This window comes from Podarcis liolepis, assembly GCF_965112155.1.
Source record: "Podarcis liolepis genome assembly, chromosome: 2".
In the NCBI taxonomy this organism is placed as follows: domain Eukaryota; kingdom Metazoa; phylum Chordata; class Lepidosauria; order Squamata; family Lacertidae; genus Podarcis; species Podarcis liolepis.
Genome location: NC_139555.1, coordinates 2,739,609 through 2,756,672, shown reverse-complemented (window position 1 = coordinate 2,756,672; position 17,064 = coordinate 2,739,609). Strand labels below are relative to the sequence as shown.

Genomic DNA, 17,064 nt, shown 5'->3' with positions numbered 1-17,064 from the left:
AGGACACTGAAGGCGCCTGCTTGGTCTCAATAGCAAGGAGCTCTAAAATGCAGGCGCTGCCACAGTAAAGAATTGAGTTCTTACAAATGTGGAACGGGGATTATGTGGCACCTGTCATAGTGCCAGTTCCACCGATGGAAGTGGTCAAATGGGTCCATGTAAGGCAAGGTGATCCCATAGGTAAAGTGGTCCCAAGTTGTTAAGGGCTTTTGACAATAACTTAACCGTAATTGTGCAGGACAAAGGTCTCTTCTGGAAACCCTTTTTATTGCACATTCATGATGCTTTGTGTCCACAGTGCTATACTGGGTTGACCACATGGACCTGCTTTCAATACTGTGCTTGCAAAGGTTTCAAGACACATTTAATTTCCAATCTGTGCACCCTACTGCTGAATTCCTGTAGCTTTTCATATCACAAATGGTCTGGGTTTTAAGTTGATGCACTGTAGCCCCTCTGGGTGGCAATAATCAGCATTCAAAATTAGCCGAGCGGTAGCTGCATTTTGCGACTGGCTGGCACCTAGCATCTCCACCTGCCTGGGCAGGTGATTCAAGGGGTCTGCAGGGTAGTGCAGCAGCAAAAGACACATCTGTTGCTACTGCGCTACCCCGCAAAACAGCTGATTCACCCGTAGCGCAGCAGCAAAAGACAGGTCTTTGTTTTTTGCTGCTGCCGCACTGCCACTCAAATCAGCTTTTTTGGGGGGTAGCGCAGTAGTAAAAGATGAATCTTTTGCTGCTGCGCTACCCTGCAGACCCCCTGAATCATCCAGCAGCAAAAAATAAAAATACTGCTATCTGTCTTTAAAAAAGAAATCCCCATACACACACACACACACACACACACGGTAACTAAACATTCTGTTTTAGCACCCGCAATCCAGGTCCCAGGAGCCATATGGCTCCTACCTTTTGTATCCCAGTTTCTAATCCTGGCCTGTGTTTGATATTAGCCAAGCATTTTGCACCTGGCTTTTGACCACTTGCGACCAAGTGAAGATACCTGGGCACCAGGATGGCACCTGACATCTCCACTATCTGGGGATCATTGGATCTGCACTGTTTTCACACACTAATGCCCCACCCTGTAGAATTCTATCAATTATATTTTATCTGCACAATTGGAATGAATTTCTGGAACCAAAATGCTTTTTCTGTGCAGCCTGATCAGGAGCAGTCGCCTTTAAGAAAAAGAGGTCGGCAACAACCTCCCCCTGCAAACAAGTCACACTGCAATCAACTGAACGTAGCCAGCCAAGCTCAGGACCCCCTAACCTCTTGCATTATCAATACAAATAAATAAATACATACATACATACATACATACATAAAGGACCTACCAGTGTGATGCTGACACAACCGCCCTACACTAATAATACGCAATAGAACGAAAGAACAATACCCCATGTCTCCTTCCCTCAAATGCAAGATGTCTATGGCAAAAGTGTCAATCACTAAATGTGAACCAACTCTGAAAAAACTACAAATCGAAAGTGGGGACAACTGATGTACCTTCTCTTTTCTGTTTGTTTTGTAACACAAAAAAACTTTTAATAAAAACTAGGAATAGAACAATATATATGTGTGGACGGCCCCTGGATCAAGTGACTTTTCTTCTTTAAGTTCTCAAAGCTCTTAACTGAGCTCAGGGTTGTCATCTGAACAAGCCAGATGTTTACTGATCAATCACCATCAGTCCACCCTTTGAAAAACATGACTTTAGAGCCCTCTTGCCCCAAAATGGAAACTAGATGTTCCGTTTTGGTGAACATAACCTTGGTTTAAGGTGCCATTGGGTGCCTAGCTTATATATCTGAGTTTCTAACACTGCACCCACCATAAAATAGCTCAGGATTGTCTACATCGATTCTCAGCAGCTCTGCGGGGTTTCAGACCAGGAGTCTTTTCAGGCTCTACCTGGAGGTTCCAGAGATCAAACCTAGAACTGAATATTCAAATGCACAAGACAGCAGCTCCTGCACCTTCAGCTGTTGCCCGGAAGAGGGAATTTCAAAAGTTGGAGCTTCCCAGGCAAACTAAAGCCTCTGAAATTCCTCCTTCCACAAAAATGCAGGAGCCCTGTTCACTTTTATGTCTTGCCACCCTAACCTGGCACCTTCTGCTGGCAAAACAAGTGCTCTACTACTGAGCTACAGCCGTCCCTCTACCCCATGGGCCTAGAACCCACAGCCTTGTGGTTTTAACAGCAACATGCCCCTACCCTACCCACTGAACTACCAGACCCAGTGGAGCCTGAAGCTGTACAGTGTATTTGTATACTCAGCAGCAGCTGCCTTGCTCTGGTTTGGAAGCCGTTTCTTTGTAAAATTGCCATAGTTCCCCCACCCCCAGCTTAAATAAAAACTTAATACAACGTCTTTCAGTGGATCTGGTTGTACTTATTATTGGAATAGCTGCCACATTCAGACACATTTACTATCTGGATAGGCACAGAAGAGGAGGAAGGAAGGAAAGGAAGCAATAAACTAGATTTGTGTGTCCATGCACATACATTTACATGCACGCGCACCAACTTCAACATGCACACATCCTCCTCCCAAAAGCAGAGACTTAACTTCCCCTGGGCGGGGGAAGATCTATTGTGTGTGTATTGCAATGTACGCTCAGTGTTTTTCCGAGAGACAAAAGGAGGACAGTGATTTAGCAGGGACAGGAACCATAAAACAGGGACAGTTGGCGCTGAAGCACCAGGCTTGCTTAGCCTGCCAGGAAGTGAATGCTGTGTAGAGAACCCACCCCTTGCACCAACCAACCCTTCCTGCAATAAAAAAGCTAATGCTGTCACTTTCCGCCCTGGAATCTCGGCAAGGAACTTTGTTTTGGCAATCCATAAAAAGGTCACATTTGCAAGAGCTGCAAAGAGTTTTGCACTTTTTCCTTTTTTTTAAGCTATGGCTCAGTGGAAGAATATATGCTTACCATGTATAAGTCCCAGATCCAGACCCCTGCAGTTTAAGAGACCTCAGGGAACGGAGCTGAGCAAACACCTCTGCTGGAGATATTGGGAGAGATGCTGCCAGTCAAGAGTAAATAACACTGAGCTAGACTCTGTATAAAGCAGCTTTTGATATGTATTTATGTTTGTTGTCTGTAGTTGATAAGAACCTATTCCCAATTGTCTCCAGAGTCTTGGAGGGCTTATCACATCTTGCCCTGAGTCTCTCGTTTCATCCTATGTTACAATGGTTGTGAACAAAGATCCACCAGTGTTTGTGGGGGTGGGGTGGGGGGGAGCACAAGAAACATTTGGACTTTTTACTGGAAAAGTACCCTTTTCACGGAGCTGGGGGAGAATCATGGACTTGGTCCTCTTTTTTTCTATAGAGGACTTCTGTAGCAAGGGGACAACCTCTGTGAAGAGCATCATGTGTACCATTGAGAAAATGGGTTGCCATTATGTAGCAATGCCTGACATTACTGCATTTCAAGAAAATCAAGCCATGTCATTCAGGACAGCCAATGAGACCCCACTCAAAGCATGGAATGATGCTATATCACCATAACACACGACATCAGGACATTACAAAGGACTCATCCATTTAGAACACACAAACTGAAAAACAAATATTTTGAAAGAAGCAGGGGTTGGGGGAGCAAACAAATTACTTTTTAGGGCTTGCCTCTAAGCTGTTAAGAAAGCCTCCATCTAAGAGGCTGCATTTGTTTCCCTACAACTGTACACAGCTGAGAACACGACACACATGTAGAGCAGGAGCTTGAGAAGAGTGGTGTTGAGCCTCTGCAGGATGCTGTAGGTGAGCTTTTTGAGGCATATTCTGCAACATCTTTTGGTGCAACAATACACATTGTGGCTGTCAGGAAAAGTACTCCTGCACTAAAGCAACAAACACAGAACATCACCACCAGCAAAATTTCTAGTACATTTACATTAGTCCAGCAGAAACTTACAGGATCACGCACTGATTGAAAATGAAGCAGTTTCTCCACCTTGAAACAGTATTGAAGGAGGAATTGCCTAAAACCTCCCCGATAATCACCATGAGGAAAATAACATTTGGAGGGGCCTTTTGAGGGAACAATCCTCTGCTAATTCTGAACTGCCCTTGACCCAGACAGAATGAGCATAACTACATCTTTACTAATACCCTGAACCAGAGATATTAAACATCTCTGAGGGATCCTTGTGGGCCAACTGCCAACTCTTTAGGGTTCAATGCACGTCCCTCCTGTCTCCTGTCCAAATCTAGATCCTAGACCAAAATCTTTTGCCAAGAATTTCAAGCAACAGCCTGGACAAAGACATGCATGGAATGTTCTTTGTCCTTTTCACTTTACGTAATTAATTAGTGACTGCTACTCAGATGCCAAGCCAGCCATTGTGAACTTGTGCAGTACCTGGAAAGGTTGCCACTTCTTAGCAATGACTTAGCAGAGAAATCATCTTCCTGGCCCAATGTTGATCTGTTCAAACCTTGTGTCTTGTGCTCAGAATTATAAAATGCTATGAAATGGGCTGCCTGACCAGGAGACCCCCACTGAGCTCTGCAATATGCAGCAGTTAGGACCATCTTGCTGGCTGGATTGTTTCTAGGGAGCCAACCATGGTGGTTTTGTGGTCACTGCACACCTGCTCCAGCTGCTTAGGCAGACACTTCTTTGTCTCAGCCTTGATTTTCTGCAGCTTTGGGCCCCTCAAGTGCAGTATGGAAACAGAGAAGAGGGGAAGGGGAAGATCAGCAGAAAGGAGAGGGCTGTTGGGCATTGCAGTTGAATTTGCTGGTCCTTGCCTAAGAGCCCTGGAATCAGTCAAGGAGCAAAGGCTGTCTGGAAGCTCAAATGTGTGGTGTCAGTGCAAGACCAAGTGCTTGCTCAGAGACACAGAACCTGCTGGAGTCAATTCCCATCAGCCCAAGCCAACATGGCCAATGGCAGGGGATCATGAGAGTTGTAGTCCAACAATAGTCTGGAGGGCACCAGGTTTTCCCAGGGACAGGGGTGTATAGGGTGTTAGGGTAGTGTTTCTGGTGGGGGACACATTGTACTCCTTCTGGGGTGGTCTGCCCACCTTTGGTCCCCACCCTGCACTCAGCTCCCCGGTGGCTCCTAGAAGCTGCCAGCATGCGACAGCAGCCACACCCCAGGAATGGCTTCGACTGGCCGGCTAAACCAGCTGAGGGTAGCTGATGGGTCTCAATCCCTCAGTGAGTTAGGAACTTGCCCTGCATGCAAAGGCAGGCGCTGGTGGATTGAGCGGACCAATAGTGGGTCCAACAGTCAAGAAGGCAGTTATACATGTGTTGTAGAGGGAAGTGAGGGGCAAGTGGGGCTTGTCAGCCTGGGAATCTGGCCCACCAAGCAGAAAGAAATGCTGATCCTAAACCTCTGCTGCCTTGTGGGATATCTTCAGAATAAAAGGCTAGGTTTTCCAAATTGGAATCCCTACGGCGATTGGATGGTGCCTTGCACACCTCCTTCCAGCAACTCCTGCAGCCCAGCTGGTGCCAATTGTACTGCTTTCCTTTGAACCACATCAGCCAGGCCGAAAGGGGGAACATCATCTGGGCAGGCCAGGACCTCCACACACACTGTCCAGGCTTGCATCGGGGGGGGGGGCACTTCAGTGCTGCTAACACAGCAGTTTAATTTCATCCCTGGAAGCTCCCTCCCTCCATTGTCTCTCAAGACAGATGGATGCCAACAACTCCAGGGGGCTCAAAATAGCACCAATGCTCTCTCTGCCACGACCTCATTTTATCTTCACAGGCCTGATCCTAAGCTACTGTCAGACTGTCCCCATTCCACACTTGACAGACAGATATTATTAACTCAGATCCCTATTCTATTCCAGAGCTGGGGAACTTGTGGCTGTTCAGATGCAGTCCTGGCCTGATCTAAGGTGGGTCACAACAGCACCACTATCACCATACAAATATATCTCGGGGTGGGGAACTTACGGCTCTTTGGATATTTTTGTAATCTATCTCCCATCAGCCCCATCCAGCGTGGCCAATCACCAGGGGTGGTGGGAGATGAAGTCTAACAACTTCTGGAGAATCACATGTTCCCTATCCCTGCTCTATTCCTTCTTGGTAACACCAGCATCCTATAAGGAGGTGTGAGTGAGAGAACTCATTGCACTCTCTTCTTGACTACTGGCATGAAGAGAACCAAACAAGCATCCAGATGAAAGATAAAGCAAACTGGACCACAGAACTGTCCTATCCACTCATTATCAAGAGTCGCTACAAATGTGACAAAAAAGAGAACCCCACGTGTGGGGTAAATAACATGCAACCAGCGCACACATTATGGCTGGTATATGCGCAGTGTGCTACTGAAGGCTGTCCCACCCACCCCTGTAAGCAGCCTGTGGCTTTCCAGTCTGCATGCACATTGCAGCCTATGTGCAAACATCACACATAAAGATCCACAAGCAGGGCTGCATCTTATTTCCTGCATGCAAATGCATCCCGTATATAGGAATGTTATCACATTTGAACCAGCCACTGTGCTTGCTAAGCACAGATGAAAGATCCTCACTCCAAAGTCTGCTTTAGATCTCAAAACACCCTGCTAGTACTCCAAAGACAATCTTGTTTCCTGTGGAGAAGCCTGCACCAGGCCACGGTGGCGGAGAAAGCACATCACACACAGCACCGTGCTTTGGCTTTCAGGCAGCCTTCCTAGAAAGTGGGAGCCCGAAGAATCAAGTTGCTGCACATGCCAGCCCATCCCTGCTGAGGCACGAAGGGCCAGGACTCCTGGGATCTATCTCTGTCTCTTGGGGAGAGGAGAGGGCCTGGCGGTTTCAGTGTCTGGCTCAGAGCCAGGGCTCAACACCAAGCAAGGCAGCCTGCCAGATGCCCAGGACGACTGGGCTCTTTCTGAGCAGCGTAATGTTGGGAAGGATGCTGCCTTCGCTTCTTGCAAGCTCACAGAGGGCAGAGCCCAATGAGAACTTCTCCAGACAAGAGCAAGCACTACTGGGAACTGCCTGAAAAGGAACATCCACCAATTCATATCTGGAATCTGGCATGATGTCACATTAAGTTCCATTTCTGCCCCTCGGCTGTGGGTGGACATCTGACTGAAGGGCACCTCATTTGCTTCTGCTTGTGTGACAGTGTTACTGGGATGGTATGGATTAAATGGGGGGAATGGGGAGTTTCACCAATCTGGGAGGAGCTAATTTCCCCTTCCTCCCCGCAAAAAACAATTGTTGACAATTGTCCTTCGTTGACAAAGAGAATGCAGATAGGCAAGTCCTGAGGGCATGATGGAATTGGTGTCAGCACCTGGCATGCTGGGGCAGCTGCCAGGGCCCAAAAAACCTTGGCAGGGCCCAAAGTGATGCCTCCCTTACTTGTTATTTTTCTGGACCAGCACACCCATCAGCTGGATCTAGTCACCAGGCCAATTTCCTGCAAAGTCCCCAACCTAGCATCACTCTGGGTAACCAAGCTGCTACCTTCCAGATGTTGCTGGACTCCTCCTTCCATCAACAGTCATCAGCAATGAGAGGAGCCGCAGAGTCCAGCGACATCTGGAGGATAGTGTTGGCTGCGGAACATTGTGGGAAATTAAAAGAGCGTCCACACCCAGGCTGCTCAGCATTGCTTGGCATGCTCAGAGCCCTTTCAAACCTGGAGCCAGCCCTGGCTGCATGGAACCAGATGCCAGTAAGTGAGAGGCCCACCCCTACCACCTTGTGCGATGTAAAGTAGTGGGTAGAGTGATGGGCTTACACTGGGGAAAACATGAGCTTAATTTTTACAAATGCTCACTTGGTTATCTCGGGCGTGGTCCCCTTCTCTTAGGCAAACCTGCCTCAAAGCGTTGTTGTGAGGATAATCTTCGGGGATGGGACCATGCATGGTGCCCCAAGTTTCTTGGAAAAGGAGAATAAATATATAGCAAAGATTGCAGCACTTAGCAAAAGATGTGGGATGGTTCACCAAGGCAATCTCAGCCAGGCCAAAAGCAGTGACTGGTGCACCTGGAACAGGAATGACCCTTCCAGATGTTGCTCGACTATACCTACCACCACCTCTCTAACCACTGGCCATGTTGGCTAGGGCTGATGGGAGCTGAAGCCCAACATCTGGAGGGCTACAGGTTCCCTATCCCTGACCTCAGAGCGAGGCCATTCTTTAAACTATTTCCAGCACAAACTACACAGAATCGTGCAAGGGCCTCCTTGCCTCCAGTGACCTTCTGGCTCACTCCATTAGGTGGAACCTGGGCTTGCAAGCTTTATAGGGTGGGGACTTTGAGCCTGGGTTTCTTAGCTCTCTTAAAGCCAACACTCTCATCACTGAACTACGCTGGCTCTTCTGAAGCATCAGGCGCCATTTGCCACATTATAAGGGTGTGTCCCAAGTACCGCTCATGGCAGATTAGTTACTGTACTGCTTTCTTTCTTTCTTTCTTTTAATGCTCAGAAACCATTCTTTCATCTACACAATCAGGGGATGTTGAAAGAAACTTGGAAGGGTGGAGTTTTTCCTTCCCAACTCTCCTCTGGTGCACTTTTGTGAGCGAGGGGCAGCTCTCATCTCAGGGTTAGAAGAGAGTGCAAACCTAGGCATGTATACAAGTTCAGAGATTTTCAAGCTGATTGCATGCATGTTTACTTGGGAGGATGTCCCAGTGAATTACTGTAATTTTTGCACCATAACACTCACTTTTTTCCTCCTAGAAAGTAAGGGGAAATGTCTGTGCGTGTTATGGAGGGAATGCCTACGGATTTTCCTCCTCTAAAAACTAGGTGCGTGTTATGGTCAGGTGCATGTTATAGAGCAAAAAATACGGTAAATGGAACTTATTCCAAGCCACTGCACACTGTATTGCACCAGCATTTAAAGGTCCTTCTGGAAAGCTGGGCCAAAAGGAGATATTTGGGACTAAATCCACTACATAGCTAGTGGGCTCCTTTGGGTGGAAGGACAGTATATAAAATTTAAGAAATGATATATTTGAATGTGTACTGTTGGTGGCACTAGTTGAAAACCTAAGTGAAGTTAGGTAATGTATTTTTCCATGTATAAGACGACCTTTTTCTGAATTTGTTTGTGATAAATTGAGGGTCCTCTTAATACAGGTTAATATGCTAAGTAAGCAAGGGCTGGTGCTGCGGCAGTAGCAGGGAAATGTCAGAGAGGAGGCTGCTTGGCCGCTCTTCCCGGCTTAGGAAGAGTATTTGGTGAGGGCCACCATGCGGTGTATTTCTGGGGGCTCATTGCAAAGCTGCTCAACAGCTCAGCGAACTTACAAAAGAATAAATAGGGGTCGCCTTATACATGGGGTTGAGTTATATATGGAAAAATACAGTAATTTTAGACCACAGATTTATTAGTTGTAATGGGGAAGCCCTTAATTAAACATTTCAATTATCACATCCTGATCTAATGGCAGGGGTGCCAACTTGAATAAAATATTGGAGGGGCAGGTAAGCCCTGTCCCACACAGGGCAGTCTTTAGCGTATGCAGCGCTGGGTGCAAAAAACTGCCCAGCGTCCCCAAGGAGAGCATTTCCCACAGAGGCTTGGGAGGGAAGCTGCGGGCCTTGTGTGAGCAGCGTGCATGCGCTGGGCAGGCCTCTCAACGGCCCGCCAATCCCACGTGCACACCCACGTGCGCAGGAGGGCAGCACCCGCAGCAGAAACGCCTGCAGTGCTCTGACGGGCTCTGCTCTGCTCGGCAGCGGCTGGCCTGGCTCTTCAATCCCCGGACTCCAAATCTCGGACCCAGACTCTGGGCCTGGCGCCCCCAAGAGCCTGGCGCCCGGATGCCCTGCACCCCTAGCGCCTATGGGTAAGCCGGCCCTGGTCCCACATAATCAATCACATGTCATGGCACACACACAACATTGGAATGGCAATGCCCACCAACGGGGGGGGGGGGGGTTTGGCTCTTTCATGAATTTTTTTTGGGGGGGCTTGACACCTCTGTTTAATGGCACCACTGGAACATCCCACCCACTTGCCCAGCAGCAGCAGCAGCAGCAGCTCAGTTGGGAGGTGGAAGAAATCTCGTACATGCACATGTGCCCCCACCTGTACTCCCCTTTGTGCCACATGACCCACCCCACATGACCCACCCCACCTTGCGCAAGCCTTTCATACTTCTGGTGTGTGCAGAAGCAGGAGGAGCTGCCCTACTCAGCTTGCCCCTCCTTGTCACAGACGGAGAGCTACTCAGTCACAATGTTCCCACTGTCTCAAGCAGCATCCTTGCTTTTCCAATTACCAGACCAGGATGCGGATGTGTCCTCGACACCCGACCCTCTGGATGCCTTGAACATCCTGGCCAGAGAGGAAGGAGATCTGAGCATGCTTTCTTCTGCTAGACGCCCTCCGCATGGGCAAGTCTGGCCGTCCAGTCCAGGGTGGATTAGCTGGATGCTCTGCTCATCATCCACCACATGAGCTGCTTTATACTGAATGAGAGCACTGGCCCATCCAGCTCAATACTGTCTACCCTGACTGGCAGCAGCTCCCCTGGGGGTTTCAGAGAAGCAGACTTTCCCAGCCCGACTGAGGATGCTAAAGAATGAACACCTGGGACCTGCTGCGTCCAAAGCAGATGCAAATAAGGCCCCTCTCTCAAATGTGGGAGAGGAGATCCAGAGCAGGATCTTCAGCATTTTGCCTTGCCAAATTCCTCCCCACCCACCTGCCCATTCCCCCAAAACACCACAGGAAAAGACTGAGTGGAGCAAGGAAAGTAAGTACAGTAACTTTGCTACTTCACTAAGCACACCTTTGTGTGTGTGTGTGTGCGTGTGTGTGTAAGAGAGAGAGAGAGAGAGAGAGAGAGAGAGAGAAGAGAAACCATCAGACTCCCACCCTCCTTCTCCGCTTTGTCCCAGGCTAGAGACCCACTTCCCTAGTCCTGGTCCCGACAAAAGGTTTGGTACCGACTGTGCGTCTCTCTCTCTCTCTCTCTCTCCACCCCCAACTCCAACTCATTCAACCCCAAGCCGACCCCCTTCTTCTGTTCTCTCCCCCCCCCCCATCTCTGGAACAAGAGCGGCGGGACGGAGCTCCGATTACAGGAAATGCTTCGTTGGGAGCCTGTTGGGGGCGCGCGGAGAGCGGCGAGGCGAGGGGGGCGCGCACGGAAAATCCTCCCGTCTCGCCTGCGGCGGGCTGGGCCAGCGCGCGTCTCTCCCGCGGAACAGCAGCCGCGGCGCCGTCGCCCAAGGGGAGTGCGCGGGGCGGAGATCCCGAGTAACGGGAAACGCACCAGGCGGGGCACGGTGGGTCTGCAACCACTTAGTGGGGCTGGGAAGAGGGAACGGGCGGCGGGCCAGCCGAGGGGAGGGGAGGCGTGATTTGTGGAGTCGTGCGGGGCGGGGGGGGGGAGTGGAGAGAGAGAATACACTTTCCGAAGCCAATTCAATCGGAGCCAATTCCATTTCGTTTCCCCTTCTAACTTGTTATCCAAGCATTGCTAAATCTCCTGCACCTTGGATGGGGTGCGCGCACGTCCCTCGATCAAGTATCCCCACCTCCACTCCCATTTTCACAGGCAATCCGAGTCCCCGGATTAATGCGGGGGTGTATGTGAAGAGAGTGGAAGTTGTCCCGCTATGCCCCTCCGCAAAAAATATGCACGCACCAAGTGTGTCCCCCGGCCCTTGCCTCGCCTTACCTCTGCGCGTCCGGGAGGTAAAAGTCCACCGAGAAGCCAAAGGAGCTGCCGGGGGGGCCGCGGAAAAGCGCCGGCGCCTCGGCGTCCAGGTTGAAGCCCCAAGCGCAGGGCACGCCGAAGAGGAAGAGCAGGGCCCGGGGCAACATAGCTGGGCCTGGGGGTGCCGGGTGGAGAGAAGGGGGTCTCGGTGGATGGGCTGAGAGGCCGGAGCAAAATCCCAGCCGGCGCTCCGGATGGTCGCTCGCCCTGGTCTTCTTTCTCCAACCCGCCCGGAACGTGAGTGCTCCGGAGGCTCGCCGCCTCCCCTCCCTCCCTCCCTTGCCCGAGAATGACTCACAAAAAGGAGGAGTCTCCCTCCCTCCCGCCCGCCCGCCCCCACCTCGACGGGACAGGGGGTGGGCAGGATGGATCTCATTAAACTGCCAGCGCTGCGAATTTTGGAGGGGAGCCAGGAACAGCTCTGATGAATATTTGGAAAAAGTTTTGAGTTCTAGATTTGGCTTTCAACTCCCACGCACACCTAAAAACACACACAACAACAGCCACGCGCGCGCGCGCACAAAGCGAGTTCTCCCCCCCAAAAAAATTAACTGCTCCGTTTTGCAAGCGGTGGTAAAGTTCTCCGGTTTTGCAAGAATTGATGATGTCACATTGGGGTTTTCCTTGCTTGAAGGAAATCGAGCACCCTGTGCCAATTTTTTTGGGTCGAAAGGGTTTGGTTGTGATTGGTTGCCCTGCGTTACCATGAAAACGCAGTTAAGAGTCAACCGAGTGAAACGAAATTTAATAAACCGAGTCAGGTTTTAACTCCCCGCCCCTCAAATAAAAATCTAGAGGGCTGTGTTTGAATTGGACAGGGTTTTTTTTTTGGGGGGGTGTTGATGGAGCAGAGGGATGCCCCCAAATCCTAAAGTGTTCGGATAACCAGGAGCTCGCATAGAGGAGAGTGCCATTTGCATGACGATGGGGTTCTAGACAATCTGATCACTGTATTAAACGCATGTGTCTAATAACCAGATTTGGACAACCCTGCCCACTCCCTGTGCACCAAGTTTCCCCTCCCAATGATACATTCGCTGACTGGGATATTCCCAGGGGAACTGAAGGAGGCGGTGGTGCGTCCGCTCTTAAAGAAAACATCATTAGATCCCTCAGATCTATCCAATTACCGCCCGGTCTCGAATCTTCCATTCCTGGGTAAGGTGATTGAGAGAGCAGTTGCTGAACAGCTTGGTAGGTTTCTGGATGAAACATCTGCTCTAGACCCATTCCAGTCCGGCTCCCGCGCTGGTCATGGGACCGAGACGGCTCTGGTCGCCCTAACAGATGATCTCCGCAGGCAGCTGGATCGAGGCGGGTCAGGGCTGCTGATTCTTCTAGATCTGTCAGCAGCCTTTGACATGGTCGATCACGAACTCCTGGACCACCGCCTTGCCGACGTGGGGATCCAGGGCACAGTCCTTCAATGGCTGCGCTCGTTTCTCTCTGGTCGGGGACAGAGGGTGGCGCTTGGGGGGGAATTGTCATCACGCCACTCCTTGGTGTGTGGAGTGCCTCAGGGTGCAATTCTCTCCCCGATGCTTTTTAACATCTTTATGCGCCCCCTCGCCCAGCTTGTCCGGAGTTTTGGGCTGGGTTGCCATCAGTATGCTGATGACACCCAACTCTATCTGTTGATGGATGGCCATCCTGACTCGGCCCCAGACACGCTGACCAGATGTCTGGAAGCGGTGGCTGGATGGTTACGTGGGAGCTGGTTGAAGTTAAATCCTTTGAAGACAGAGGTCCTCTGGCTGGGGCGGGACGATATGGGATCGAGGGGGCAACTCCCATCTCTTGCGGGGGTGCAATTAGTGCCAGCACCGTCCGTTAAGAGTTTGGGTGTAATCTTCGATACCTCCCTCTCTATGGAGTCGCAGATTACAGCTATAACAAAGGCGGCATTTTTTCATCTCCGCCAAGCTAAGCAGTTGGCCCCTTATCTCTCTCGTCCTGACCTAGCCACTGTGATCCATGCGACGGTCACCTCCAGACTGGATTATTGTAACTCGCTCTACGTGGGGCTGCCCTTGAGACTGACCCAGAAACTCCAGCGGGTGCAGAATGCCGCGGCGAGACTCCTTATGGGGTCTTCGCTGCGAGAGCACATTCATCCGGTATTATACCAGCTGCACTGGCTCCCGGTGGAGTACAGGATCAGGTTTAAGGTGCTGGTTTTAACCTTTAAAGCCCTATACGGCCTAGGACCCTCGTACCTACGGGACCGCCTCTCCTGGTATGCCCCACAGAGAAACCTACGGTCTGCAAATAATAACATCCTCAAGGTCCCAGGCCTCAGAGAGGTTAGGCTGGCCTCAACTAGAGCCAGGGCCTTCTCGGCTGCGGCTCCAAACTGGTGGAATGCTCTGTCACAAGAGACTAGGGCCCTGCGGGACCTGACATCTTTCCGCAGGGCCTGCAAGACAGAGCTGTTCCGCCAGGCTTTTGGTCAGGGCGCAGCCTGACTCCCTCCTCTGGCAACCTGCACAGAATTTTGTTTAATCGGTTGCCATCAATTTGATTTTAACTAATTTTTATAATGAAATATTTTTAGAATGTGTTATTATTTGATTGTTTATTTGATTGTTGTTAGCCGCCCTGAGCCCGGCTTTGGCTGGGGAGGGCGGGATATAAATAAAAATTATTATTATTATTATTATTATTATTATTATTATTAAACGCATTTGAATGATCAGTCAGCCCCCAGTGGCTCTGTTCACAGGCCATCTCACTTCCTGTTACCCTCTAAGTGTTGATGGATTCCAGGGTCAAGGCTGCATTCACACTGTGCTCAGCTTGAAAGAGCATGTGAAGCACCCCCCCCCCCAAATAATTCTGGGCACTGTAGTTTATCCAGTACAGTGCTACCTCGGGTTAAGTACTTAATTCGTTCCGGAGGTCCATTCTTAACCTGAAACTGTTCTTAACCTGAAGCTCCACTTTAGCTAATTGGCCCTCTGCTGCCGCACCGCCGGAGCCCAATTTCTGTTCTCATCCTGAAGCAAAGTTCTTAGCCCAAGGTAATATTTCTGGGTTAGTGGAGTCTGTAACCTGAAGCGTATGTAACCTGAAGTGTAGGTAACCCGAGGTACCACTGTAGTTTATCACCACGAATGCCTCCCTTGTTCTCTTATAACAACAATGGCGCCCACCTGAGAGGGGCCAGAACTGAGTCCGGTGAGTTCCAGCTGATATAAAGCCCTGAGATTATCCCTTGCAGAGTTACAATCCCCACCAGCCCTTCACAAACTACTGACTGAAAATGTGTGCTTTAAAAGTCCAGTGTGCACACAGCCCAAGGCATCCAGATCCTTCTATTTGGAGAAGCCATAGCTCACTGAGCTAGGTCTCCTCTCCTTTAATCAGTGCAAGGATATGAAACCTGCATAGCCCTTCAGATGTCATTGGACTACAGTTCCCAACATCTCTGACCTTTGGCCATGCCTAGTGGGGCTCGTGAGGATGAGATGGTTGGACAGTGTCCTCGAAGCTACCAGCATGAGTTTGACCAAACTGCGGGAGGCAGTGGAAGACAGGAGGGCCTGGCGTGCTCTGGTCCAGGGGGTCACACAGAGTCGGACACGACTAAACGACTAAACAACAACAACAAGTGGGGCTCGTGGGAATGGGAGTCCCAACCACATCTGAGAGGCAGAGATGGTTGACAGCTCCCAGGTTAAAATCCTATGCACCCAGGTTAAAATCCTATATGTTCTGAGTAGACATATAGTGCTGTCAGATTGTGATCTGTTTAAAATTGAGATTTGGGAATATTATTTATTTATTAAAAAGAACAATAAAATAAAAGCAATACACTAGCTTCCTAAGAGGTCTCCTTGGTTTAAAACTTTAAAAAAGAAGTGAGGTTTTTTCTTATGCTTCATCACACACATCATTACATCTATAGCCTTGTTATGAGGGAACTGACAATGGCACTCTGGACATGCTGTGGGGCACTCCATTTTGCATACTCCAGGACTGAGTCCCTTTGTTCCAATTAAGTTTTACTGTATTCAGCATAAGGAAGGAAGTTTGGTCAGATTGGAAAACCCTTGTTTACCTTCGGATTCAGGAATTTACCTCTTATCTAGGCAGAATTGGAGTTGGTTAAACCAGTAACTAATGAGACATCTCTTCTCCTGCTTCTAAATTCTACATCTAGGCAGCTGGGTTGGCAGGGTGCAAGTTCTGTATAGTCCTGAAGAGGTGCAGGTGCCCTGTTTAAGTAAGGCGATGTCAGCGATGAAGGGTACAGCTTGAATTACAGAGGAGAGGCAGAGGATGTGCAGCCCCTTGTCTAGTGCACTGAACATCCCCAGCTCCTGTTTTTAGACAGTGTTTATACCTATGACCTCACTAGCTCAGTGGCAGTGGCATGCAGTGACATTTTTCATAGAGGAACAGTTAGGGCCAGAGGCTTGTAGGGGCAATGGGGGCGATGTCGTGCACATGATCACTGCACCTCCCTCCCTAAGCTGGGCAGAAGCTTCCTGGGCTTTGGGAAGGAGGTGTCAGGCTTTAATACTTTAATATTCTAATTTACCAGGAACATTTAGAGGAGTAGCCTCGTCCCCCTAGTCCACTGAACCGCACACCACTGGTCAGTGAGTGAGGAACCTGGGACTCCCAAGGTGTCGTTGGACTCCAGCTCCCATTAGCCCCAACTAGCATGGCCAGTGATCAGGGATGATGGGAGCTGGAGTCAGAAACATCCAGTGAGCCACAGGCGAGCCACTGGGTAGCATTAGGTAGATGAAAGGCTCCTTCCCACATCCTTTTAACTATGCTTTCCAGGCACAGGTCTGCGTTTTAAAGCTCTCTGTCTGACTGGTTTTGCTTTTGTTTCCCCAGGAACACCCACATTTTACCCCTGCATGAGACAAACGGCTACAACTGAGCGGTAAAATGCAGGTTTTCCCAGGGAAAGTGTCAGGACAAAAAACACACACCACTTGGGCACAGAATCATAGAATGGAGCTTTTAAACCCAGAACCGTGTCTAGAAAGACAGCACAAAAGGAAGTGTGAGGGAGCCCGGAGGCAACTAACCCCTGTTCTCCTGACCTTGTACCTGAAATATGGGGATAATAATGCTCTGCCCTACAGGACTGTTCTGGTGAGGCTATTCTGCTGGAATCATGTTCTGCTGAGTCTTCAGCACTTTTGGAATGAACTATCTCAATGCCAAACGTTATGACTGAAAACCCAGTGTATTCCAAGTTTTTGAGAAAGGCACTCTGCACGCATGCAGGAGTATGCCTCTTCCTTCCTTCCTTCCTTCCTTCCTTCCTTCCTTCCTTCCTTCCTTCCTTCCTTCCTTCCCGAATGACACTGTGCACAGGCATTCAAAGCAGAGGAAGAGCCATAGCTCAGCAGTAGAGATTCTG

At 49.7% G+C, this 17,064-nt stretch overlaps 1 protein-coding gene across 2 annotated transcripts in view; it reads right to left on the bottom strand.

Moving 5' to 3' along the window:
• The window catches only part of ITGA5 (integrin subunit alpha 5), a 73,052-nt gene extending 61,089 nt beyond the window's left edge, over positions 1-11,963 (bottom strand). For both annotated transcript variants that reach the window (XM_083486514.1, XM_083486515.1), the window contains exon 1: positions 11,640-11,963. In XM_083486514.1, coding sequence (XP_083342640.1) covers positions 11,640-11,785 — 146 coding nt within the window. In that variant the 5' untranslated portion in view covers positions 11,786-11,963. The remainder of the gene's footprint in view (positions 1-11,639) is intronic.
• Between the last annotated feature and the right edge of the window lie 5,101 nt (positions 11,964-17,064).